The 27,935-nt window shown below is 41.7% G+C and overlaps 2 protein-coding genes across 4 annotated transcripts in view; both read right to left on the bottom strand.

The window, feature by feature from the left end:
* ankrd27 (ankyrin repeat domain 27 (VPS9 domain)) overlaps positions 1-10,318 on the bottom strand; it is a 29,299-nt gene extending 18,981 nt beyond the window's left edge. Inside the window, exons 1-3 of one of the 3 annotated variants that reach the window (XM_051382909.1) lie at positions 10,049-10,318; positions 3,503-3,625; positions 667-777 (exon numbers count right to left, since the gene is read on the bottom strand). In XM_051382909.1, coding sequence (XP_051238869.1) covers positions 667-777; positions 3,503-3,604 — 213 coding nt within the window. In that variant the 5' untranslated portion in view covers positions 3,605-3,625; positions 10,049-10,318. Of the gene's footprint in view, positions 1-666; positions 778-3,502; positions 3,626-7,747; positions 8,152-8,187; positions 8,662-10,048 lie in introns of those variants that run through there. The other 2 variants (XM_051382910.1, XM_051382908.1) reach the window with 2 other exon arrangements.
* A 689-nt stretch (positions 10,319-11,007) lies between these two features.
* Positions 11,008-27,270, bottom strand: tdrd12 (tudor domain containing 12). The gene is made up of 38 exons (XM_051382907.1): positions 27,216-27,270; positions 26,874-26,935; positions 25,642-25,806; positions 25,421-25,557; positions 25,150-25,269; positions 24,995-25,050; positions 24,795-24,880; positions 24,395-24,572; positions 24,232-24,296; positions 24,060-24,151; positions 23,915-23,980; positions 23,754-23,826; positions 23,146-23,219; positions 22,488-22,550; positions 22,297-22,365; positions 22,114-22,191; positions 21,828-21,894; positions 21,492-21,599; positions 21,055-21,240; positions 20,721-20,874; positions 20,473-20,600; positions 19,982-20,173; positions 19,608-19,736; positions 19,348-19,465; positions 18,684-18,823; positions 18,339-18,568; positions 18,017-18,098; positions 17,412-17,593; positions 17,065-17,272; positions 16,687-16,779; positions 16,321-16,493; positions 15,940-16,230; positions 15,715-15,779; positions 15,222-15,303; positions 14,510-14,623; positions 13,048-13,201; positions 12,427-12,487; positions 11,008-12,351 (listed from the first exon to the last, which is right to left on the bottom strand). Exons 2-38 carry the CDS (start codon positions 26,895-26,897, stop codon positions 12,278-12,280), a joined length of 4,377 nt encoding a protein of 1,458 aa, XP_051238867.1. The 5' UTR covers positions 26,898-26,935; positions 27,216-27,270; the 3' UTR covers positions 11,008-12,277.
* Between the last annotated feature and the right edge of the window lie 665 nt (positions 27,271-27,935).

A 27,935-nucleotide genomic window follows, 5' to 3' on the forward strand; every position in this document is an offset into this window, starting at 1 on the left:
GTGAAGGGTCAACTGATACACAGTGAGGCTTTTTGGGGCCCAACGAGGCTGGAAGCGGTTGGTAATCCAGACTTAGTTTCTATCTTATTGACAGTCAGTTCACTACTTAATCAGGATGGTTTGGTTGATAAAAGGTCTGAAGCTGCACACCATCAGAGGGGGAAGAAGTATTTAGATCATTTAATTATGTAAAAGTAACAAATCATGTAAAAATCCTGTTAGGGGACGATCACACAGATCACTAATACACTAGATACACAGATACACTCTTTTGTTTTCAGTTTTTGAAACCATGGAGAAAGTTTTTTGGAACAGCCACTTGGAGCGTCTTGTTTCAGTTTCAGTTTTAGGAAAGTCACTTCATTTTGGAGAAGCCAACAAGAGGAACATACGTTTAATTCAGGCGTTGAAACTTTGAAACTAGCTATTGGATCATCTTATTTTTAAGCTACAACAATCTGGACTTTAGAGCACATGATACGAGCCTCTTATTTTGAATCTAGACTTGGGGGCAGCTTATAGCTGCAGCGACAACATCTTGACATTGAAAGAAGGTTTTATATTTTATTGAGTTTTGTTGTCCTGTGTCAGAAGGCTAACTCAGAGATTGTAGTGCTGATGGAGCTGATGTTTGTGAGGTGAATCAGTGTGTCGGACCAAACAAACCTTTCCATCCGCAGTCTGGTATCCGTCCTCCGCAGGCTGCAGAACATAGCTGTCGAACTGAGAGTCTGAGTAGCTGCTGACGGTCAAACTTCCACAACAGGGCACCAGAACCTGCAGGTGGTCACCAACACGGGACAGAAAAATACACAAAGATTCAAACTGACCTAATCCAATCTTCCTAATTTCATTAAAACTTATGACTTTGTGTTCGCTCTGAGCTGCTGACGAGCAGAAAATTCTTCCTGTGGTTGGAAGTCTGATCACAGATTACAGTAAATTTACTATTGCAATGTGACAGCTCAGAAAAATAGAAAATAGAAAAATAGTGAAAAAATGAGCTGCTAATTAAGCCCCAAGTAGAGGATAAAACAGAACTACAAATTCTGAACTACAAAGCTAACCCTAACCCTACGAACCCCTGCTTTATTGCTGAGAACATCATTGAATGATGTCTGATTGGGTTTGATATTTAAGGGCTAAGCCAAAATTGTACAAGGAGATTCTGACTATGCTGCTGCAGACTTCAAACTTTGTTTTAATCTCTTTACGGCTTTATTGCTGAAACATGTATTACCTAGTACAGAAACTGTCTACAGTCATTGGAAAGGAAGAGTGGGGTTTGGATTAAAGTGCAGCAGTGTATACAGATAACTGTATATATTGCTTATTTTATTTATTTTATATGATATTCTACTATAAGAATCTTTTTCTATATGTATAGCGTGAAGGAACTGCAAACTTTCATTCCGTTGTACAACCTCGTGTTGTATAATAATGAATAACCTTGGTGCATGTCTGACTTTTCATCTATCGCTATCATCAGGTCAACATCTTAATGTGTCCAATACTTATGTTCAAATACCTGGATGACATTCCCATCAGCCACAGCTGCACTTTGTGTGTAGTGCTAATTAACAAACTACAATTGTAAACATGGCTGCAGACTCTTGTTGAGACTGAAAACTATTTAAACATATTTGTTTTAAATCCAAACTTCCCTCCATACTCTTGACTAGAACAAGTAGTGAACCATTCATGACAAATTAATACATTTCATTTGGAGGAGTCATGGAGGATTTAAAACTTGGACACTAGCCAGGGAAAGTTGTGAAACCAGGAAGTATTGTACAATGTGTAGTGCACATATACAGTCTGGTGTTGTATAACAGATTTTTCCAGGTCAGCAGCCCGCTGTGAAATGCGCATTAGAGGCTGTAATCCAGTTAGATGCATTTTCCTGTGCTCTGCTGATGTTTTGATAGCGTTCAGATCATCTGAGTTTCCAGAGAAGTCCTGATGAGTCAGACATTCAAACATCTGATCCCCGTCTGCTGAGGTTTCAGGCGTCTTGACAAGCTAAAACATGGTTTTTGAGAGCAATTATGCAGCCGTTTAGGTCATTTGATATTTGTCGGTTTTCACAGTGGTTGCATTTTCTCGCTGGCTGGACTTTCAAAGCTTCGTCTGACTGAGTAAACCAATCAATCACGTTATCAACCCTAACTTAATTTAAAAGGCTCTAAAACCACTGTTTTATTGTTTGGTTTTTAAGATTATGTTGGGCATAGGACAGTAGCGGCTGAAGATAGACAGGAGAGTGCAGCACGGGGCTCTTTGTACATGGGACGCACTCGTTCACTCACTAGCAATAACAAGTGATTGAAAATGCTTCAGAGTCTTATATGAAACCTTTAAAGAAGTGTCCACCTAATCCTGTCACCTGCCCCGATCAAACACAAGCAGAAACCTGAGCACTGAGAGCAAAGTGTGGGCTGACAGAGGAGGAAGCAGCTGAGAGGGTGCTAAAACCACAACAAGAAAACCTTGTGAACTGATGGCTCCAACTGCTCTCAAGACAAGAATCGATCTGACAGCAGAAAATGTAGCTTTACTTTGAAAATGAGGCCGAGCTAGTCGCCTGTGTCTCCTGATCTGACACACTTTAACACTGCTAATGAGTCTGATCCAAGCACACTGTGGGAACTGTCTGCAGTACTCATGTACAGAATCAACCCAGGACCGTACAGTGTTTCATCTCTGCGCAGTTATACAGCAGGTTCAGTGATCAAGAGGAGGAAGTGATGAGTGAAAGGAGCTGGAAGGGAAACTGGCAGATATCTGTGGTCTGTTCTCCCCTGCAATGTTCCCGGTTCTATTATACTGTTGTTTTTTCTCTCTGTTTCCTCCTTCAGTATATTTCTTTGGATGCACTCAACCTCTAAAATGTACTTTTTGGATCATCATCTCTTGCAAAAACGCAGACCTCCGTCTTTTCTCTTTGTCTTTCTCTTCATCTTTATGGTTTGTTTTAGTATCTTAACACTTGGAATGTGCAAATTTTTAACAATGTGTAAGTGTAGATATTGTGTAGAGAGAGCCATAGGCATTTGTCTTATTGGACAATTGACATTTTAATTAGCTAATCTGTCTCTAAAGTAAAGAGTATTTTCACATCTAACTGGAGTAAATTAAGGGCTTATTTCGACTACTTTGACATCAGTGAATGCAGTAACAAGGGGATTTACAGAGGCTCCAGCCATGACTCTGATTCCAGGGAAGATGAGGACAGGGACAGTGACAGGGACAGGAGAGAGAGGTTGAGCATCAGAGCGGCTGCAAGCCAGAATATTTCACACCTAACTCGGTTAGACACCAGAGTTGGTGATTGTTGGAACAGTGTAAAGATTAATAAAGATGTTTTTTATGCAAGAAATGTCTCTAAACCTGAATCAGGTTTTGTCATCCATGTTCTTTTGCTGTCTGACAAACACACGTTTAACAAGTTTTAAATACTACCTGGAAAGTGAAAACAAAGGAGCGAACGGACGGGACTCACAATGCCGTGGAGCTCTGCCACTCGGCTGCAGAGGTCCGGTCTCTGCTTCTCCAATGCCAAGTAGAAAGGATTCTTCAGGATGTTCTCATCATATACAGCCATAAGGAGCTGGAAGTCTGGATCCTGGAGAGGATAATGGAAGCAAGGGATTAACGTGATTAAACAAAGCTTCAGAAGGCTCTGTTAATTAATGTGGTACAGTAATTGTGGTACATTCAAGCCACAATCAATTTTTAAATACACTTTAAAAGTTTTGAAATCTAGATGGTTTCTACAGACTCAGTACTGAGAGAGTTGTCCCCAAATCTGAGTAGATGCCATCTGGGACGGAAACTAAAGAATAATTCAGACACAAAATGTAATATTTACATTTCAAGAAGAATAATTAACTGATGGAGTGTTTAGGACAGGATATATCAGTCCAGTTTGTTTGAGACTGAAACAGGAACCTGTTTCTGTTTCTATCTGCACAGATTTTGATGCTAAGCTTCCAGTTTCTTTTCACAATGAGTTCTTATATTCTCTTTTAACGTTTTCTTCTCCAGGTACAAAACAAACCCGTCACACAAAATAACATCTCTTTGTAAAGAGAAAACCCAAAAGAGTGAAAGCATTCACAAATATAGAGTAGTGCTCTCAGCCATCTGATTGTACCAAATCAAGCTTTTGTGGCAGGTGACCCCGAAACCCCGAAAGTAATATTGTGGTAAACTCTTATATAAGATAATAAAAACCCATAATTTTTCTGAGACATACTGCCAAACTCTTCAACGTTCATGTAGTCTCTGAAGTTCATTCAGTCCTCTCTAATTGATCTCCAGACTCAAGAAAGCATGAATGAAATTTCTCTTCAAAAGACGTAACTTCTGACGTCTTTGAAGAACTTTGTGAACCCGTATCCTCATATATTTCTTTTTGTCTCATGAATACACATTTTGCTGTAAGCTGCAGACACTCATGAAGCGCGTGGGTTGGGGTCACTGTTTACAGAAAGGTATCATAAAAGGTCATCAATGTGGATTGTTCTCGTTGTACAGCCAGACTGGCGGCTCTGTGAGGGCTGTAATTGTGACCTGATGATGGCAACAGATGATGCCCAGAGTTATTAAAATTCATCCTGAACGTCTGGCCCAAATGTCATGACAACCCGAACAACAGTTGGCGAGACATCAACGTCAAAGGTGGTGCAGTAGAAGAAAGTCAAGAGGGATTCATCCACCCAATAGTTGTTGAGAGCATCACTGCTGCGCCCAGAGCAACCACCAACATCAACTCTTCCAACTATAAATAGACAGTAATTGATAAAATATGACGGGGACAGACAAAAGCATGTGGAAGTACTGGACAAGAATTGAGTTACGGCCGATTATTGATGTTTAAGAGATGAAGAGAACAGATCTTATGATTCCTTCATGTCTCCAAATTGATCCCTTACAACGAATACATGTTGAACAATATTCTTTATAATAACATTAACCACTTTGTTCAAATCAGTTGCTAAGATTGAGAATACCAGACAAAAAGTCCCTTTCAAATTGTTTTCCAGATTTGTTATGAGGGGGGGATTTATGTTTCTACCAGAGTTGAAGTATTTGTTCCAGAGTTATTAGTTATGTTGCCGCCGCCATCAATCTGAGTCTGTCGGTGGCAAAAACAACCTTTAGAGGACAGACTTTGACGGGCACATTTATCCTCAAGGATTAACGTTAGCTGACGTTGCTACGGCCATTGTGGCCCCTTTTTTGCGAATATTTTGACATCTAATTTGTTAAATAAAAGATTTATTTCCACCAAACCAGCGTTGGTGGTTGTTGTAACAGTGGAACAAGTAACAAAGGCGATTTCAATGAGATTTATTTGTTTCTGTCCACTCCGAATGAAGTTACGATGTTACGTCTATGTTTGTCTATGGAGTTTGTGGTTAAACTAAAGGTCTATCTCTGTAGGGATCCTTTCTATAATGGAGTCAGACACTGACAATAACAACCTGAGTCTGTCAGTGGCAGAAACTAGTTAGTTGACGGGAAAATTTGCTTACGTTGCTGCAAATTTTTTCATATCTTACTTGCTGAATTGAGGATTTATTTCCACCAAACCAGAGTTGGTGAGTGTTGGAAACATTAACAGAGACCGTTTTAATGAGTTTTACTCTAATTTTAACCTTCAGATCATCGTAACTTCATTCAAAGTGGACAGAAACAGTGTTTTTTTCTGCTGGAGAGTGATAGTGATATTATGGCTGTTTGTGGTTAAACTAAAGGTCTATCTCTGTAGGGATCCTTTCCATAATGCTGTCAGACACTGACAATAACAACCTGAGTCTGTCAGCGGCAGAAACGACTTTTAGTGGAGGGAAAATGTGCTTTTAATTCCCCTTTTGTGAATATTTACTCGCTGAATTTAGAATGCATTTCCACCCAACCAGTGCAAAGACTAACTCAGATGGTTTTGGTGAGTTTTGCTTCTGTTCTGCTGGGTAAAATTTAATAAAAGTTTTATTCAATGGAGTCTGGTTGGCCGTAGCATCCACTGTTTAGTGCAAAATCTATATATATAACCTTTAATGTTGTTTTGTTTTAGTATTTGTATTTAGTATAAATTTTTACTGACCTGAAGACTATGTAGACAAAACAAAGTTGTATCTTTTTCTAATCTAAAGTGGCACCAGAGGCGAGGTCATGTTGTTAGCTAAATCAATAAAGAGCTTATCTGTGTGATCTGGATTTAAAATGTCACCGAAGTCAACCAGTCATTAATGTTGACAGGAGACATGTTAACCATGAAATCTTGTTGTGAGACGATTCTCTTGCACAGACAGTTGATAACATCCCGCCTGATCCCGCTGCCACACTACATTCCCAATTCACGACGCACCATTCATCATCATTTAACCCTTCATTTAGAAATAAAGAACCAGTTAAAGAAAATAACAGAGTTAGATCTGACAGGAGGGGAAGGCTGGAGGTGTTTTTAAAACCTTTGTGATGAGTTTATTGTTTGGAGTTTTTACGTACGGCTGCGTGTGCGACACAGGTTCACTGTTACAAGACGTGATTGTTTCCCAGCAAGTGGAAGTCTGAATGTTACGCAGTCTTAAGACATATGACCAGAGTCACAAGAGAAAATGCTTTTATATTGGTGTCTTACTGCAGGGAAGTCACAGTGGGGGGGGGGGGTGTAACTGATAACTCTGTGTGTGTGTGTGTGTGTGTGTGGGGAGTGTGTGTGTGTGTGGTACTACCATAAGTAATAAAGGTCAAGCTGAAAATGAGCGGAATGTTCCAATAATCAATCTGTCTGACAGACGTCAATCAGGAACAGTTTTATGCTTTTTGAGTATCATTTTAATTGATGTCACAATCAAACTGTAAAGATCTGATTATTGAACACAAACTTTTAACATGATATTGTTTCATGTTTTTAGGTAAATGGATCAAAAATGATTATTTTTCGAGGGTGAAATTCAACAGGTTTCTTAGGAAGGTTTTTAAAAAGAGCATGAAGTGAAAAGTGAAGAAAATAATGTAATTACAAGCACAAACAATACGTCAAATATTGACATATTTCACTGTCAACTTCATTTAGTCAAATTAAATGTCACAAATCAAAGATACTCAGTCATAGAGGACTAAAGAAACCAGAAAATATTCATATTTGAGGGGCTGAAATCAGAGAATTTAGACATTTTGTTCTCAAGAAAATGACTGAAAATGATCATTATTGATTAATTCTTACAGCTCTACTGCCAGCAAGGCTCAAATACACACATCACCTGTCCTAACCATTGAACTTATCATAAGCACCAACATCTACATTTGCATAGTTTTGAATATGGCTGCTACAGACACACCTGCTGAGAGAGTTTTCCTAAAAATACACTTAAATTAAAAACTAAATCACAATATATCGCCTTGCTTAAAGTCTCAGTGCGCCGAATCGTAACCTCTGTACTGGGATACGAAGCGTGTTGCCAGATTCTTGCCAGTACACTTCTCTTCATGCAAAACATCAAACTCATGCATCTGCTCTGCTGGAAGGAGAGAAAGAAACAATCACCATGTCCTCGAGCACCGAACCCGATTATATGCACCAAATTCTATTAAAGCAACATTCATCCACTCAGGAGCAACAAACATTTTCCTGTTTAAAAGTCCTCTGAATAAACCACATTTCTTCCATGTGGAGCAAAAACACTCTGATCTCTGATCAGTCATTACGTCCCTTAAGCAGAAAGTTAAATCTCACCTCTCTCTCCCAGAGCAGCTTCATCCTCACTCAGCTCCAGTACAGAACAACTGGGAACCAGTTCAGCACAGACAGACAGACTCCTCGTGTCAGGCTGCTCAGCTGGGATGAAACTGAGGAATGAGTCACGTGACCCTTGTGGTCCTCGTGACCTTACAGGGGTTGAAGCTAGCGGCGTGCTCAGTGGCTCAGAGGAATGTCGGCGCCCTCGGGCCCGACACACCGTTACATTACACACTGCGGTGACTCAGCTGACATCTCAGCCCCCGAGGCTTACAGAGAGAGGTTAAAGGTCACAAACAGGGCTGACACAGTCGTAGTAGTTTCTAAACCTACAAATCAATACTTCACTTCCAGGTGACAAAAGATACTGAGCACGTAATCTCAGTGTCCTGGTTCCTTATACAACATACTCCCTCACATCCAGACAATAACAAAACCTGATGAGGTGGTGAAGCAGCGTGGGATCATGGGAGTTGTTGTCTTCACCACCATTGGCGTCATTGCAGTCAGCTTCTCCCGGTTAGGATTCCTTCAGTGTTCATGGTTCAGGAGGTTTCTACCGGGAGCCCAATGATCCACAGAGGTCTCCTCCTCTCCAACACAAACAGACCCGCTGATTAAAACCACTAAACACACTGAATAAAGCAGTTCCACCTTAAACACACTGAATAAAGCAGTTCCACCTTAAACACACTGAATAACTGAAGAATAACTTAACTTAAGATCCAGACGTCCGATGACTAAAATCCTTCATCCGGTTCAAATCTAGAGTTAAAAAGCACCAAGATCTAAACAGTGGATGGTAACAATGTGGCTTCAGACTGGATCAACAGTCAATGTATGACAGCTTCTGGCAGACAACCACAACGCTGACGCAGGCACAAAGGGGATATGACGCCATCGACAGGCATTCAATTCAATGGAAACATTTGGGATAATGGAAGAACTCTAATAGAACAAAGAGTTTATACGCGGTTTAATGAGGGGATGTTAAGTTGTGTTGGATTTTAAAATGTGTCTAACCGCAGAGCAACCGGCTGACAGATGAACATGAGGGAGGTGAAGAAAGACAGCAGGGAGGAGTAACACAGCGAGCAGATGGCAGCGAAGGTCAGAGGAAAGAAGACACCATTCCTGCCTCCTCTGGATCAATACAAATCTTTTAAGAGGTCAGAGCGTGGAACCACAATCAGATCCTTCTCCTGAGCTCCACCCGGGAACCAGAACCCTCCACACTCCCGTCTGAGCCGGACCAACAGAAACCCTTTCAATAAGTTCACCTTATCACACAGGCAGGTGTGTTAAACAAGCACAGTGCAGGACTTTAATATCACAGAACCAGGATCTGTCAAGCTGCCCAGAGATAATGATGGCATTTCCGTGCATTTTCAAAATAAAATCAATATCGCCAAACAACCTATAACCAGCTATAACCGGCCACTAGATACTCTTATATCGTATGACTTTAACACAGACCATCCAGAGTGCTAAATATAAACACCATTAAGCTTCCAGGTTGAAGTTTAGTAGCATACAGTTCCAGGACAGCTAGTTTCCTTTGTGCGCAGAAAATTCAACCCAAACTCTGTTTACAAATCTATCATTTTAACGTTTCTTTGCGTTTTGAAGGTAGAATAACGCACAAAGAACATAAATCCGATATGTTTAAATAATCTTTGGAGTCTTTTGACATATTCGGCACATTAATTAACCTTCTACCTCATCTGTGATTTAATAAAATCTCAAGTATTTTTGCTTTTGTATACAGTTCGACCCCTCCATCCAGTATGTAATAACATGTTAAGTGTTGGAGACCCGTTAAATTAGTATTCAGATATTTGAAAGGATGTAAAATCAAGTATTTAATCGTGTCTTTAAAGTACGAAACATTGCGCAGGAGCGTTAACTTCGCACATTTCTGATCGTTAAAATCCACCGTTTTTTGAATGGAGATTGGTTTGATGGCAACTCCAATTGTAGGATAAGTTAGCAGTTAGCTTTCAAACAGCGGTGTCCAGGTCGCACTTCACAGCTGGCAGGAAACATATTCTGGGTCTTATTTACCAAATTAAACTGTTCACAAACATTATATATATATAACGTTAACATTATATTCCCGTTTTTAACGATGACCGGAAGTTTTACAATTAGCCGGCTAGCTAAAAACAAGCCTACAACAGCAGCGCCGAGAGCGAGCTAGCATTAGCTCCTGTAGGTCGGCTTTAGGTTTATTAAGCTGTTAGCATTAGCTCACCATTACCCCAGCTATCAGAAGCGATGATCGATCAATAAGATTACCTGTTATCGATGAGTGCCTCGGGTCATCCGGGCTCGAGCGCGCAGCCTGTCAGAGGCCATCAGCTGGTTAGCCACATTAGCCGCATTAGCCGCATTAGCATTGGGTCCGGGTGCCCTGCGGAGAGGAAACAGGTGAGAGGAGCTGCTGGAAGAGAGAGTGGGTTTGTTTCCAGGTGTTACTGGTCCGCAGCGGGCTGCACCTGTTGGAGAACTCAATGTGTTTCATTGTTCAAACTCCAGGTAGTGCAAGTGACTCAGTCTGACAGCGCCCCCTACCGCCCAGCGGCGGGTACTGCAGCTCATTATATATTATATTATATATTATATATTTTATTTTATTTATACACTCCTTATATTTATATTTGATAGCTTTAAGAGGCTAAAAACTCACCTGTTCTGTAAAGCTCTTTATCCTCTGTGTAGTTTTGTTTTGTTTTAAACTTTGAATATTTACCTTTTAACTCTGGTTTTGAAAGCAACTTTATAAATAAATTGTATTATTATTATACAAGCCCTTTATACACTACATAAATATATATGTTTACTATACACACAGCTTATTTTATCATGTATTGTGTAATGTGCAATTATACATATATATATACATTGTTTATATTCTACCTGTACTGTATCTATAGACTGTATTTCCTTTTTCTGTCCTGTGCAATAATAAAATATTTACAGTGTGTACTTCTTTCAAATTTCAGGCGATAAACTATATATATATATATATATATAGTTTATATTATTATACACCGTGTGTGTATTCAATAATCTTTGCAATTACCGCAATGTTCCTTCAATCACGTCTGTACATAAAAACACTTTGTTTTATCTTCCATACAGGATCCCGTTGCTGAACCCTGAAGATGTTGGTTTCAGTTGATTTACTTCATATTATTAAATATTACAATAAACACTGACATTGTGCTTTTTATTTTATTTTAATGCAGAAATGTTTCATATTAAATCTTTAACACAAACAGTCTTTGGATTTATTCTGAACAGAAACAACATCAGCAAACAAAAGTGTACAACTGGATGTGAATCAACACGTCAGCAAACAAACATTAAATAATCCACCAACTGTCTCTCAGCCCGCTCACAAACATAAATCAACAATAATTCAAACTAAATAAAAGTGTTCAGCTGCATCTTAAAACAAGTGACTTCTTTTAAATCTTTCTTTTGTGTATTAATGCATTATTATTTTTTATAACTTTTCAACAGGGCGACCCAATCCTGGCTTTCTGTACTGCAAACGCCACCTTCTGTCTTCTTCTTCTTCTTCTTCTTCAGACACCCTCCATTCCAGCAGATGGACTTGTTATGGGATTGTAAATGTTTACATTTCTATTTGTCGGGGCGTATGGTAGCTCAGTTGGGAGAGCGAGTCCTTACCGCAGCGGCCCGGGTTCGATTCCAACCTGCAGCCCTTTGCTGCATGCCCCCCCGCAGTTTGTCCATTATTAACGTAGGACCATAGATATAGAAACAGATACAGCATTCTCCGCCATATTGTGAAGTGAACAATACTGAGATAATAACAATAACTATACTAAATCTACTGTAACTCGTTTAATACTGAAACCATTTTGATGAAATTTGGTTTGTTATAAACATGAGAAACTGAACCTGATATTGATTACTTGTTGGAAATCATTCACTTACAGGTGAAGTGAATAACACTGATTATCTGGTTATCAGGGCTCCTGTCAGTTGATGCTGGTTCTGATAGAAAGGGGTCAGAACACACAGTGCAGAGCAGGCTGTTGGTCTGAGACCAGTCAGGGAGTCCAGGGCTCATAATGTTATGGCTGATCGGTGTATACCACAGTGTCCAGGTACATTAAGGCGCGGTGGAGATTGTACGAGCCGGGTCGGTCTGTTTGTATCGGGATACTGAAGGTGAGCAGATTCTGACTAAAGTTTTTGGCTGAACTTTTAAGTGACGTGAAACTGAAGTCGTCATATTGAAAATAAAGTGTGAATCAAACTGGTTGGGGTTAAACTCTTTCAACCTAAAAGATTAATAGTTCATTAAATCGACTGCAGAGGTTTCTATTCCCGGATCCATAATTGCACCAGCCTGAATATTAAGGAGGTCAAAGGTCACCGCAGCAATACAACTGATGATAGTATGTGTGTGATGATAACAGACGTTGGGAGCGTCGGGGGGAAAAACATAGAAAATAAGTTTTTTTGTCTCTTAGCGTTTGTCTTTCATCTTCAGTCGCTGTCGCTGCCGCTCTCTGAGTTCACGTACCAGTTATCCTCTCCTGTGTTCCCCTCAAACCACAGACCTACAGACCAAACTTCACGTCACTTCACAGGATCACAAAATACAGTCAAATGTTTTCAGTGAGCGGGGTTCTTACCATTTGGGGTTTTATCTTCATCGTCTTCAATGTGATCCATGTCGTAACTCACAAAAATATTCTGTGTGAAGGAAAAACCTTGTTACGTTTTATTAATTCTTTAATCAGAAAAGCATCAAATGTTCAGCAAACAGAGACAAACACTGAACGCTGTAAAATAACTGAGCATCATATTCAGAATAACGTTACTATCTGTAATGTTCCTATATTATAGTTGGACCGTTAGCTCCATGCAGACCCACAGTTTACAGACCCACACCGCGCAGCCAAGACACAGCCAGCTGTGTCGCTTTGTACCGTTACATCATTTATTGTTGTTAGTCAGAATATATAAGTTAGTATCAAGGATAGATTATCCACACAGATTGTATTTTGCTAGCGGTAACGTTATGTTGGAGAAGGCACTCGGGAGCATAAAGGTCACAACCTTTGACCCTCATCCTACATAGAGACACATAGAGATCAGTCCACAGACAGCAGAGGAACAAAGCTACAACCTGTTCACTCTCTGCTGATAAACAGTGATTAAAACATTATAATATGTAAATACATTATCTTCATTATTGACCTGTTGATTATCATTAATTCCTGCTGTGGACTGAATAAAACAAACTCCAGCACCTTGTTCCTGAGGAGTCTCTCCCAGTATCCCTGCCGTTGTTTGACCAGTTTGAGGACCGGCTCGTTGGACTTCATGTCCCAGCGGCAGCGGTCCACAACGACGTTAGCTCGAAGATCCAGGTTGGCTCTGTAGATCCGACCGTTCACTCTGCCACTGAACACAATCAACAGAGAGAGCGTCAATCTGACCACACTGAGGAAACGTCTGTTTGTTTACTACGCTGCGTAGAGTAAGTTAGTTTCCCTCCATGTGAACACTATAAAGGTTATAAAGTACCACACTGCACTCAGTCTGTCCTCACCTCTCCTCAGGACGACCTCCCTCAAGTCCTCAGTCAGACAGGAAGCAATCGGAGAGTGGCAGGTCTGAGACCACCACCAGAGTGCCATTACATTTTTCATTTGGGTTTTGTTTCTCCAAAAGCAAAAGCACCACCTCAGTGTAGTTTAATTAAGTTCCAATAAAGTACGGCTGCAACTAACAATGATCGTGAGATCAGTGATTCTTCAAATGTCGTTTTTATCCGACAAACAGTCCGAAATCCAAAGAGTCGGTTTAGTCTCACATTTGTGAAGCTGGAACAAATTAACGTTGCTTGAACTGTTAATGATCAAATAGTTGGCAGTTAATTGTATTAGCAGTTATGTAGTAGTACCTTCAATACTGGATTATAAAATCAAACATAAATCAAACTGACATTAACATTACGTGGTACCATTATTCAGCTGTTCGGAGACCTGGGAGACGAAGAAGCTGATACAATATCTGTACTGTAGTGGACGATGAAGAAGAGGACGACTGTGTGGTACTGGGAAATACGAGCAGCTCTCCCGTATCTGACAACCTGTTGTATTTCTCTCCGTTTACAGTGAGCAGATACAGATACAGGTTAGCTACGACGTGTAACAGTAGACAGTTTATCGCCGCACTGATTTACTCTGCTAGATATTGAGACTGTGAACCAAACGACGAGGCATCTTTGGAAGCAATCATCAACCAACTGCAATAATCATGTGACACTAAATATTGATTTGAAAACATTTTATTACAGACTAAAGTAATCGAGAAGCTTAACGCCAAAAACAGTTCAGAACTGAAACGTCTGTAGAAAGTGTTAGAATCTGTCACTGCAGCACAAAGAGGTTTTCTGAATGAACTCAAAGTGTCCGAGCTAACATTTGGTGCCACATGACGTCACAGATTCACTTCATTGAATCTTTAACGGCTCTATTATTCAGAAACAAGAATAACTCTAGTGGCCAATGTCCCAACAAAGGAAAGTAATGGACTAATGATCAAACTGTAAACCTGAACTATGCCTGATGTGTTAGCATGTTAGCAGCTGTGCTAAACATGTACCCGCTCCCGCCGGTGTAAAATGCTCGGGATAAAAAGCTCCACTGAATGTTGGATGAGATGTGCAGTAAGTGAGCGATCAGTGGTGGTCTGCTCCCGACAGACCTGTAAACGACTCTGTCGGGGTAGAAATCACAGTGCTGACTCTCCGGGTTCGTCAGCTTCACCGATACGATCACAGAGTCGGACGTCTCGTACCAGCGGACCTGAGGGTGCAAACTGAGACACAACCGGAGGAGAAACAAATATGGTTTAGTTTAAAAACCACTCTGGATGATCTGCTGTATGTTAATAAAGTAAAATGTACTTCCTTCCATCAAATATAAACACTATACTATTTGTTTGCGGTCATTCTGATGACGGAGGACAGGAAGTGAAAAGCAGAATGGATGAGATGGAGCTGTGCTAGTTTAAATGATATTGTGATTCTTATGTTATGAAGAGGAGCAATCCAATGTAGACCATCACTCCCTGCCCTCCGTCTGCAGGAGTGGCTGGTCTACCGCGGCGTCCATCAGTTGGTGTTACTGTGTGACTTTGGTGATCCAAACTAAGTCAGTCTGTTGGCTTTGAAGAAAGCACAGATGGATAAAACAGCTTCAGTTCCCCGTTAGTAAGGACTGTCTGACAGTGGTGAGAATATCTTGAATATAGCGTACACTTCAACTGACAGACATGGTTTTAAAATAGGCTGTGTTTTGCTTTTGTTGTACTCCTGGTTTCTTGTTTTTTTCTTGATGGTGCTTCCAATGTAGAACATCACTTCCTGCCCTCCGTCTCCGTCAATCAAACTACATCCAGATAAACCTTCTTGTACCTTTTTACAGAGTAACTGCAGTCTGTCTCGTTAGTGCTGATGAGCTGTGGGCTGTTGCTCTGATCGTCACCTGCAGGCACGCCTGAAAACACACACACACACACACACACACACACACACACACGCAATTACTGTGTGTTAGCAGTGGAGACAGATCATGATTATTGATCACAGTATTTTTGTTTCAGTTTTCAGTAATGTGATCTTGTGTTATGCTGAGGTAGATAAAAACTTCTATATACACATTTGGAACATCTTAAAGTCCCCTGAGTGTCACAGTAACGTACGAAGTGTAATGTGTAATGACTGACTATGCGGCTCTGTAATTATTTAAAGGTCCAGTGTTTAACATTGAGGATTATCTATTGTTAGAGATAAAATATAATATCTATAGGTATGTTTTTATTGGTGTATCATCACCTGAAAATAAGAACTACACACTGGACCTGGATCTTTGGCCACTGTGAGAAAATAACTTTTATTTGACTTTTACCATCACAGGGGTTGAGAGCAGCAGCCTCGCTGGTCGTCGGGCAAACTTCTCCTTCATCTCCGTTCCTGTGGATCAAAACCATAAAGCTTCTGTTCATTAAATCCTCTGAGGGACTTTCTGTTCTACCTCCTGATATTGTAACATCTGTGATTGTGTGTGCTGACTGTGTCTGATTAAAGAACAATATATTTACTGACTTATGAGTTCCTCAGTAAAGACACCAACCTCATCATCTGCTCGGCTGACGTCAGATCAGCCGTGTGGGTGTTTCTCTGACTATCTGAGAGGGATTTCTGATCACACACTGGGTCCGGGTGGGGTTCAGCTGCAGGTGGTGCTGGTGCTGGTGCCGGGGACAGGGACTTGATCACTGAAGATACTGGAATAAGAGTCTCACGTGGCTCGAGGTGAGGGGGGTCAGCGAGCCGACTGACCTTGGCCGCTCTGCAGGCTTCAGCCAGAACTTCCTCCTCAGCTCTGATCCTGACCTCCTGAGACACCGGACTGTCCACCGACCTACAAACAACACAATGCTGTCTCAAGCACCACGGTGGAGGTGGCTCATATATTCTGAGTCCATTACCAGGACACCTGATCGTTCCTTACCCAGAAAGAAGACCCGCCTCCTTGTCGCTGCCCATGTTGCACTCCTGGTAGAGCGTCCTCAGCCGGTCCAGATGCTCCGGGTTGCTGACTCCCATCCCCGTGTTCAGGATCTCTGACTGCACGATGTATTCATTGATCACAGTTTTCATACCTGGCACCTGGGTCACACGGACCTCGGAGCAACAACAACGGGAAACAAAGTTTACTGGTGCCAACCCGACAGTTTACAGTCTGGAATTAACAGACAAAATAATTCTGATCTACTTTGGAACCATTGAACTGTCACAAATCTTAAGATCTGTTATTAATTCAGATATTTGTCCATCAGTCACCCACCGACAGAACCAGGACATGATAAGAACCTACCATTGGATCAACAAAAACGGTGTTTCCCAGACTGAAAACCGCTCTGGCTCGGTGCTGCAGACCTCGGATCTTCTGGCTCATCGCTCTGGTGACCTGAAAAAATGTCCAATCACACGAGTGCTTCCTTTACACGGGAGTTCACTTTTCACAATCAACCCTTCCTAAGTCCCGTCCCTTTTACTCTGTGCTCCAATTACAGTTCCTCCTTTCCTGTACTTAGATATGCTATATGCTAAGCTAATCTATGCTGAAAAGACAACCACATGTTGAAGATGCTCAGAAGGTAAAAGCGACACATATAAAGTCACATTATATGTGTTCTTATGATGTCTTATTTATTCTTCTGTACAGAAGTACTTAACAAATAAACTTGGAAACCTTGGGGTGCCAGTCGGTCTCAGAGTCGGCCGGTTTGACCCGGCAGACGATGATCTCCACGGCCTGCCCGGGCAGAGCGTGGAACTTCTCCGGGAGCTGGAGGATCTGATGGGATTTGACCTCCTCCTCCTTTCCCACGTCAATAAACCGAACCAGGACGCTGAAAAACAGGCGATCACCTCGGTCTGGGACAGACAGGATCTTCACCCTGTCGCAGGGAGCACAGTTACATTACATACATTTAACTGTGGGGCGGGACTTAAGAGGGATCAATTGAGCTTCAAGTGTCAAAGTGTGTTTCAATCTCCTAATGTGTGTTTTAAGCCCTAAAATTGGTCCTTGTTTACCTGTGGAAGACCTCATCCTCCTGTACAGCGTATAAGCCTCCCTCCAGCACCTCGGTGGCTCCGGGTTTCTTGTCGGCATAGAAAGAATTCATCTCAGACGCCATACTCTGGAAACCTTCGTCCTCCTTCCTGACAATACGACCGTAGAACACTGACGCTGTCTTAATGTAGAGAGGCACAACCTGGGAGCAAAAAGGGTAATGTAGCCTGTTCTTTCAAATATCTTTTCCCCTAAATTTCCCCTCCTGCAGGCTATAATAATTAGTTATAGTCATTAACAAGATGCTTACAAGACTGAGATTTAAACTTCAGAAAATAAGCTGAACATATTTTTGTATATGCAGAACCACTAATGAATTCTTGTTTCCTTGATGATGTCCGTTAACCAGCAGAAGAGTCATTTAGTAGGGATGCACGATACTGATAGTTTATGCACTCTTAAAAGGTAAGAAAGGCCGAGATATAGTGAGTGAAGATGGATGATTTAATATTCCATAGCTCTGCTCTAACCAAATCTAACTGATATCACTATTGTTCACAACAACAACAGTTCTGACTCTTCAGAGCAGGAGCTAAAGAAGAGAGAAAAATATCAACGTCCTCACTTCTATGACTCCCGTGGCCGGAAGCAGAGACTGATCCAGGTGGGAAATGAATCTGTGACGGTCGGGACACACACTGCTGTCTCTGCAAAAAGAAACACATAGAATCACATAATAGGCCTCATATTCTAAGAATTAAATCTCTATTTTGCAAGAGAAAACTGTGAAAACCTGAACGCTGTGTAGCATTCAAGGTAGGGCTGCTAATATATACACATTTTATTTTTCAGTTAATAAATTGTTTAAGCAAAAATGAAACCCAAATTTCTATTGGCTAATAGAAAGCAACTTTTAGCTTTGTACCACTACATCATTTATTGCTGACCTACAGACTCCAAAGCTCTTCAGGTAGCTGCAGAGAGGCCGGTGGGTCTTCTGGTCCTCCCGGGCCACATGGATGCCCTGGGCGAAGGACAGCAGCTCGGGGGGCAGCAGGGTGTTGGCTCGCACCAGATACCGCAGAACCCCGACTATATGACGGGCGTTCCTGTCGGAGATGAGCAGCACCGACCTGGTGGGATGAGGACAGCTCTCTGCTTGATCCTGGGAGGGAACCTTGGAACAGAAATCAGAGACATTTAAACAAACATTTTCTTTGTGGATTCTGATACTGCATTGATCATTTATACAGATTTTTTCCACCAAATTCCTCCCGTCCGTTTGTTCTTACTCGTTCAGAAAGGTTTCTGAAGTTCTCAGCCATGCAGAAGAGTCGGCCGCCGAATACTTTGGGAGAGGTGGGGAAGCCGTAGTGAACGACACAAGTCGCATCTCTGATTCCCAGACACTTCAGACACTCGTTGGTGATCACTAGAGATCAAAGGAGAAAGATAGCAGCACTGTGAAGGTGGGATAATGGTGGTATGGTAAGGTGTTATGGGGTATTACCACCATATTGGTTAACTTTCAACTAAATAAAGTCACCAGTTAGTTCGCACATTCATCTGAAAGTTGACCGTTAACAGGGTCACTGTTAAAACCCCTCACATGTGGCAAATGGGGATAATTCCGGTCGGGCTTTTCTAATAAAAGACAGCCGGTGTTTCCAGTCGGGGGTTTTTCCAGAGCGAGTGAGGTGGAAGTTACATGACTTTTTATTGTGTGGTAAAGACCTTTTGACAAAAAACAAGTCCTGGTTGGAATAACGAGTCAGTACTCTACTGCTCGGTCCGGTGCTGTGTAACACTACCAGATTTTTTTTCTCTGCATGCACACAGATTGAAAAGCTAGCGGACTGTCACATTATCTAGAATCTCTTCCCAAACATTGAATGTTTAGGAAGAGATTTCAGTGAATGTCTAACTGTCTTTATTGATGATGTTCTCTATGTTTACCCAGAATAACATGAGTGCCGGGGCCGATGTCCTTCCTCCACTGCTGGATGACAAAGTCAAACTTGTGAGTTAACCCCTCGTGGGTCTTCAGGCAGAATGCTGATTTGTTGCTCACAGCCTGAATATGAGAAAAGAACAGTGGTAAACTTCACTGACTGTTGGGCTGACATTGTCCTACATTAAAGATTTAAAGCATACATTATATAATATATATACAATACTTAATATATTGTACAGCATAACTGAAGCTGTGGTTTCACCTGGTACACGTCTTCCACCTCCTGAGAAGAGTCGGTTACGATCAGAGTCTTCTGGCCGACGTTGGGGTTGAAATCTAACACACCCAGCAGTACTGAGGTCTTACTGCTCTCCAGGGTCATTAGGATGATCTGTGGCATTAAGGCGTGGTCACATAGAAAGCAAAGTGAAGCCGAGGCTTCTAGAGGAATAAACACTATCTTGAGACGGTTACCGGCAAGAGGAGAGTTTATTTTGGTAGTTGGACTACTGGCAAACCGTGTCTGTTACTTGATTCCAGATGTAGGTTTTACATTATTATGAACTCACTAACTTAAATTCTGATGAGTGAAACTGATATTTTATGGACAGTGTACGATGATTCATTGAGACTGACCTGCTGAACGTTCCCATAGAGAGCAGCTTCCTCCGGGACACTGATGACAATGGACGGGTACGGCATGTAGTTGGCTAACAAACCATCCATGTTACTGGTCCATCTTTTTGCCACAGCGATGAGCTGCTGAGGACAGGAAGCCATCTCCTCGCTGGAGGTCACCTTCTGGAAATGCTGCAAGATGGTCAGCATCTAACAGGAGAACATTTATGTTTAAGGAAATCTGTAGAAAGGTTTTAAAGAATAACATGTTCATGAAACAATTAATACATGTAACAGCTGCTCCTGTTTGGAGGGAAAACATTTATGTGAACGACAACTGGGACCTGTGGATATCGTCAGCTGTAGCCAGTTAATGTCGAATCAGAGAGCATAGAGTATTTCAGAGTTTATCATTTCGGTCCCGGGTCCAGCTACGTCCAATGGAAGGTAGCTGGAAGGTCAGCTAGCTGCTACTCTAAACACCAATCAACACAAAGTGTTTCTGTCACCTGGTCCGGAGCGTGAGTGAAGAGCTGGTCGGCCTCGTCCAGCACCAGGTGGCACAGACGCAGGAACAGGAAGCAGTGGCAGGACAGCAGACGGACCAAACTGAAGGGAGTGGTCACCACTAGCAGGCCTGGAAATAATATAGAAATAGAACATTTAGGAAGTGATATGACTGCTTTAGTTTGGGATAATCCATCTTAATACAGATTTACAATAGCCACAAATACGGAGTCATTAGGTCTTCGCTCACAGTTTTTGGGGATCCTGACAGCCTTGGCCTCATCTTTGTGGATGCCCAGCAGCACGACGGCCGGGTGAAGGGCCGGGACGACCTTCAGCTCCTCCAGCAGGTCGTACACCGCCTGGACCTTCTCCCAGCCCGGACACAGCAGCACCGCTAAGGGCTGGACACAAACACATCAACACAGAAAGTTCACATCCAAAAACTACAACTCCATTCTCTCAAAACAACAACTAGAATATAATAGCATCATAGGTCGACTTTAAAGTAGTAATGTTTTGGATGAGGAAGGCTTTTCATACACTATAACAAACGGCCTCCTGCCTGCTGCTGATGAACTCACCCCTGCACTGGAGGTGAGGGGGGTGAAGATGGAGTTGAGCAGGATGTGGGTGAGGAGCGGGGCGAGGTAGCTGAGTGGTTGGTCGGCGTTGGGGGAGACGACGACGGTGTTGCATCCTAGAGCCACAGCTGGCCAGCTGTAGCGGTCGGCTGGAGACGGAGCGTTGTTCCTCTTCCTCCGCAACACCTGGAGACAGAGCGGGGAGGAGCTTAAACATTCAGCTTGGGTTCAGTGTGAATAAATATCCTCCCTGATACAAACTATAACATCCCCGGTCTGTTTCACCTTCCTTGAACAAGAACCTCGGTCAACTTCCTCCTTTAATGTACTTAGATATGCTATATGCTAGGCTATCTATATTAAAAAGACAAACACATTCTGAAGATGGATCAAAGATAAAACAGACACATCTAGCTTCAAACTAAACTCTTGTTTACCCAGCGGAGAGCATCTGTGATGGGGGCGTCATCCAGGTTGGTGTAGGGCTCCACAGGGAGGGCAGAGTGCACCAGAATCCCACTCCCTCTGGGATCACTGGGAAGAACCTGAGGGCAATAAAGAACACGGACCTTCATGGAAAAGAATTAGCTAATACCATTTACTTAATGAATGTTTTTTAGGTCATCATCTACTAACATTTATGTTTATTTACAACATGACAGATAAACAACAGTCTCCTTCAGCTTCATGGATTCAGTCCAGCTGGGTTCCTTCAGACCACAACATTAAAAAATTACTGTTTGTAAAGTTGAGAATGAACTGAGAGAAATTACCACGTTGTCTGCAGCGCCTGCGTCTGGATCCAGGTTCTGGGGCTCCGGGTTCAACCACTCCAAGAGGCTGCAACAGACAGAACACCTTGGATATTACTATTGGAAAAAAGGCATTTTGTGAGTTTTTACAACGTTTTTTTTACTTCATAATGCAATCATACTACTTTTTAATCAGGATTTTTTTTTTGGAATTACTGCAGCATTAATGTGTATGTTGCATTTTATTGCTTTACATGTTTAACTTTGTGCAGATACTGTTGGGTAGTTTTGGTGAGTTGCAGCTCACCGTGCACAGGCCCAGTCCTCTTCACTCCTGCACGTCCTCTCTGCCTCTGCCGGTCCAGACTCTGATGTACTCGAACTGCTGTGAAATAAAGAGTGGAGACGATGAGAGTGATCCACTGTTCACATTGTAATGTACCATACTGTAACAGAGAAAGGTTTAAGAGTGCAGAACTATTTGCTGCACCTTGTGTTTTCATCTGCCGGACATTCAACCTGACTGCTCTCACCGAGACCCTCAGCTCCACTTTGTCCACTAATAAAACACAAATTACACCAAAGAGTGAAGTTAATAAGTTAATATTAACTAAATCAATCAATTAATTAATGTTGACATTAAGGTGAGAGCATCCATCAGTCAGCTGCCAGCTTCCTCACCTCATACTGAGCAATGCTTGATTGTGCTGCGTTCCAGGTTCACTGTTGTATGAAGGGATTAATCTGTGTGACAAAACATGGATGGGAAATATTTATTATTACACAAAGTGACAAAGTGACCATGAATTAAATACCTAAAGCTCCATTTGGACTGGATTTATGTCTGTAGGTCTTCTTGGAATTTAAATCAGTCAGAGCAATGTTTAATTGATTTAATTTAATTTTAAAGTGGATCTTAAAGAGCTGCTTGTTGTTCTATTTTCTTTTCAGAAGCTCAGTGTGGAAATTTCTGGATGGATACCGATCACATTTTAATGGTACTACTATACTAACTGGTTCGGTACTTTAACGGTTCTCTTATCAGTTCTTTTTGGTATTTTTTTTACAGAAAGAAAAACAACATTATCGTTGCTTTATTTTCTCGTACTGTATTTAAATCAACATTCTTCACTACTGCACTATACTGCAGGTGAGCCCTGATTGTTTACTTCATTCGCTCATTGGAGGCTAATTTAGCAACGACACTGCCTAAATGTTATTGATAACCTTTAATGTTAGCAAACAATCTGATGTGACCTCTCCGTCAGGCCGGACTGAGCGTAATCTTAACCCTGTCAGAACGGAGCTTCAGTTAACTAGATTGTGGAAGGCGACGTACACTTCCTGTCCTGTGCTGGAGGCTGCAGTCGTCTCTTCAGCTCCACAGTCTTTTAGCTCTTCCTGTTGACTGAGCTGGAAGAAAAACAAACCAAACAAACTTTTGGTTTCAATCACCGACCCTTCCTCTCTCCGACTCACAGAACGCTGCTCTCATCTTCTCCACACTAATCGCCAAAGTCTATATATGTTTGTTTTTATTCTGTAAACTGAATTTACGTGTATGTTTATTCACTTTTGTTGTTTTATTTCTGTATCTTTAATTCAGCTGTTACTGAATGTAATATGTCACATTGTCGTCTTTTGTCTTCTCATTTTCATGAAAACAATAAAGACAAAGTTTAAATAATAATACTGTACAGGTGAGAGACCATGAAACCATATTACCACATTTGTATGAACTCCATTACAGTGAGGAGAAACTACCATCAGTTTGTGTTTTATCCAAAATATTCCCTAAACTCAGGGAATCATTTAGGAGCGCTGCAGTAAGCCTCTTAGGTTGTCTCCTTGCTGTCCTCCTGTGTTTACACTGAGGCTTTCAGGTTAGTTAGACCCCTGTGGATCTGATCTAAAATAATCTAGAGGTTCAAATGTTAAAAACTGTACCAGGTAATGTTCATTACTCGCACCGGGAGCCGCCGGCTGGCAGCTGCTACCAGGATTCAGAAACTTCAGGAACCTTTTGGGGCACAGGAAGTACTCTGTCAGTTTCAACCAATCACATGCTGTTGGTTTCAGCCAATCACAGGACAGGTACTGTATCTCACCTGAACAGACTGAGGTTTTTGGTCAGAGCTGCAGCGAGAGACGAGTCTGTGTCCTCTGAGGAGTCACTGAACATGAGAGCAGCTCAGTTAACAACATTTACTGTAACAGATCTCTGATACTCCCATAAACACAGAGTGCGCTCACCTCTCTGCAGTGACCGAGCCCTTCTTCGACTGGTCTTCTGCGACCTTTGACCTGCTGCCTTCCTCAGAGGTCTTCGGCTCATGTTGTCGGCTCTGAAGCAGCAGAGAGGTCAGAGGTCAGGGAGAGTGGATATTTACTGCAGTCAGTTAACACAGCGAGCAGAGCTGCTCACCTGAGGTGTCGAGGGAGCCGTCGGCCAATCGCTGGCTCCGGCTGCAGCCAGACCATGTGACATCACTGAGGGTCAAACCACATTATGAAAACCTGTATCGGGTCCACGTGTTTAAAAGAAACTTAACTTTAAATAGTAAAAACAAAAGTAACATTAACTTTACCGGGTGGTGGTTGGGTTTGTGCTGTCGGCTTGTTCGAGGTCGGGAAGACGGTCTGGGTTAAGATCCTGGAGGACAACATGACGGGCAATTTGTCCAGCTCCTCCTGACCGCCGCCGTCGGCTAAATCTCTGATGTAGAACGCCATGTTCTTGGCCACCAGGTCGTCATTCGTGCAGATCTGAAGGAAACACACAACGTCCAGCTGATTTGTTTCTCTGTGTGGAAAAGTACAAACTCTACAACTGTGATAACACAACACACAATAACTGTCAGACATTAGAAAGAAACAAGAGGCCGATCAGTCAGCAATATGAAGATAAAGTAGCAGATGTTACGTAAGATATGATCTGTCCATAAGAGCTCTGTGTTAAAACTAATAACAATGGAGCTCAGAGTTCACCTTGATGTTCCCCACAGTCACATAGAGCTCAATGGAGGTGGAGTCCGACTCGGATTCGAGCAGCACGGCTTCTGTCTGAGTCGATGCTGATGGAGGGAAGCAAATATTTTAGTTTTAGGGCACATCACATGCTGCTGCTGAGATATAAAATCTACAAAGAAAACAGCACAGTTGTTGTTCATCTCTCTCATGTTGGTCACCTTGCAGCAGGTTGTGCAGGTAGAGCGTAGCGGAGCTGTCCCAGTGAGTGGACGGACTGCGGAGGAAAAGAATGAGACACAGAGATAAAACAGGCTGCGTGTGCTTCAGAGGGACTTCAGATTCAGTTCAGGGGGACGCAGTGAGTTTGTCTTACATGAGCTCTGCCTTCTCCTCATAGATGGACACTCGCAAGGTTGTGGGTTTGATTCCCGCCAGGTGGAACCTCCTCACCCAGAAAGGCAGCCGGAGGAAGTTCTGCACAGCGACTCGGATCCTTGACAGACCGAGCCGAGAACACAAAGATTAGAAACCCAACAGCACAGGTACGGGATCACCCTAAAACAAAGTACCGCTGGAGCCCAGTACGCTGCTCAAATATCGTCCAATCATTTTGCATTTGGACTAATTCAGTAAAACGGTCTTACTGGTCCGAGGGGACGACGAGTCGCTCTCCATAGTCGACCAGGAAGCAGCGAGCCTTACGGGACACCGAGTCCACGATGACCGACTCCACCACAGCCCGACACCACGACTTCATCACTGACCAGTACACCACACACACCTGAGAGCAGAAACACACTCATCCATCCCCCTACCTGGACCAGGTGTGTAAAAAGGTGAAGATAGACTTCGGGTACTGCATTACCTGTCCCTCTTCCAGTGACTCGGGCTTCAGCTTGCGTAGGTCCTGAGTGACGTCGTGGTAGAAGAGGTTCATCTGAGCCAGCAGACTGTCGTACTGTTCTGCCGTCACCGCGTCGCCACCGAGACCCCGGACGACCCGACCCCAGAGGCAGGACGGGTTCTCAATCTGCAGAGAGAGAGCAGCGGGTCACAACCTTTCTCTACCAGTGAACTGACGACCCGACCAAGTGACATATTTTATGGCTCGTTCATATTTATTATCATATTATATATTTCACATTATTATATTATTCAATGAATAAACTGCACAGTGAACACAATAACAGCAGAAAGTTTGGGTAAAAGCAGAGATTTGGATGAACTTGGAGCAGATTATTTCCTGTGACATTTCATTGATATTGTTGGTAACCTTTTATACAATTCTCTGTCTGTATTATGTATTTTTTATCAATCATACTCTCTAAACCATCTAACCTTAAAGAAACAAACTATTTAATTTAGTTTTCTTCATAGAAATGAGATATAGGCCTACTGTGTATAGTTTATGGTTTTCTTACACCCTCCCCCCTCTTTTGATTGTTGTAATGAGATTCTGCTCATGTGTTTTAGGGCTGCACGATATAGTAAAAACTTTGTATTGTGATTATTTTGACAGATACATCGTGTCTTATTTAAAACCAGTGTTATTACATCCTAATCTAGACAGAACAACCTCCTCTCTTTAACACCTTTAACACTGTGCTTTAACTGCAGATTTTCTTCCTTATTAGTGTTTTAACTAATTATAAAGCTGTTGTGTCAAACATTATACTCTGACTCTTAAACCCACCCTGAATATATGCTACCATTAATGGCTTATATCTTCTTTAATATTATAACACAGTATGTCACACTGCTAAATTGCACATTATATTGTAAATACTGTCTCTCTTTTTATCTTTTTCTAGTTTTATCTTCACTTATATTCATTATGTTTACTGCAATGCACCAATTTGCCATAAAATCACACTTTAAACTGCTTTTAATGTAAATTCACAAGCTAAACGTTCAGGTTAGTTAATATAAGTATAATTATTAAACACCAAAAACACAAACAACCTCCCAGAACAGCATCATGCATCGATCTTTATCCACAAACAGCTCCTAAAGTCTTTCTGAGTGCAGACTGTCAGCTTTAGGTATCAACCGTTAACTGACAGTAATTAATTAATTAATGAAGAAAACCTCACTTACCTTCAAAATGGACATTTTCATCATTGTGCACGGGTCTGTAATCCTCACTGGAGCCTTAAACACTGCAGGGGAATATAACAATATAACTCATTATGCTGTGACTCCAAGCAATCGCTGGAATAAATGAATTAAATATCGATTTAAAGTCGATATTTTTGATTAGCGCCTGTCAGCTAGGTAGCTACCGTTAGCTCACCGGGCGGTACAAGTTCCCGGGATTTAAAAACTACAAATTTACCCAAAACGGAGCGGAATTTCACAGGTTTGTATCCGTACAATGTTTTTAATGTTATTCCGTTTGGTTTCCGTCTAATTTAATATGAAAACCGTCACGTTTGTTACCTGTTTGAGCTTCTGGACGGAACAACGCGGTGAAACGACGTCAGACAAAATGGAGGCGTCCTTCTGGTTGTGACCGTTAGGGGTTGCTATGGAGACAGCGGTAGGTGAGAGGGCGGTTCCTCCTTCTTCTGCCTTGTAATTGTTATATAACTGACTCAGTATGTATGGATGTATTATTTTTAATTATTTAAGATTTAATTAAATGTTTTTTTTTTAATGTTTACAGCTGGTTGTGGATTTCAGTCAATGTAAAAACATTATAATGTTTAAGAGGATCTGAACGAGGGCGGCGGGCGATACCAAGTGTGCAGTCGGGAGGGGGGAGTCACATTTATGTTTTCTTTAACAAACGGAAATAAATTGAAAATAAATCGTAAATAATAAGATGTAAATCAATTGACAGCACTCACTAAAGGAGGATATATCTAAGATAGTTCAGCTGTATATTGGGGGGGCCCTAGTGTTTACTAGTATTTGCAAATGTGACTGAAACTTGTCAATAAATGAGTTGAACTCCAGCAGATAAACTTTATTGATCACACATTGGGGAAATTCACTTGTTACAGCAGCTCCAGATAAGAAATAAAGAAATACACATTAAATAATAAAATAAAATATAAAAAATATAAGATTCTAGAAAAATAAATAGAAATGGGATTGTATGTACGAACTATATACAGTATGTTTATATTGATGTGATTTAAAGTTACAATATAATAT

Source organism: Dicentrarchus labrax, unplaced genomic scaffold (genome assembly GCF_905237075.1).
Source record: "Dicentrarchus labrax unplaced genomic scaffold, dlabrax2021, whole genome shotgun sequence".
NCBI lineage: Eukaryota > Metazoa > Chordata > Actinopteri > Moronidae > Dicentrarchus > Dicentrarchus labrax.

What these genes read in the sequence shown, in the direction of transcription:
- tdrd12 (XM_051382907.1), bottom strand. Translation starts at nt 26,897, where the DNA reads ATGATGAAAATGTCCATTTTGAAG. An exon ending in CCTGCACAACCTGCTGCAAG is followed by an intron (nt 24,881 to 24,994) that starts GTGACCAACATG and finishes TCCCTCCATCAG; the next exon opens with CATCGACTCAGACAGAAGCC. An exon ending in CGGCTCCCTCGACACCTCAG is followed by an intron (nt 24,152 to 24,231) that starts GTGAGCAGCTCT and finishes CTGCTGCTTCAG; the next exon opens with AGCCGACAACATGAGCCGAA.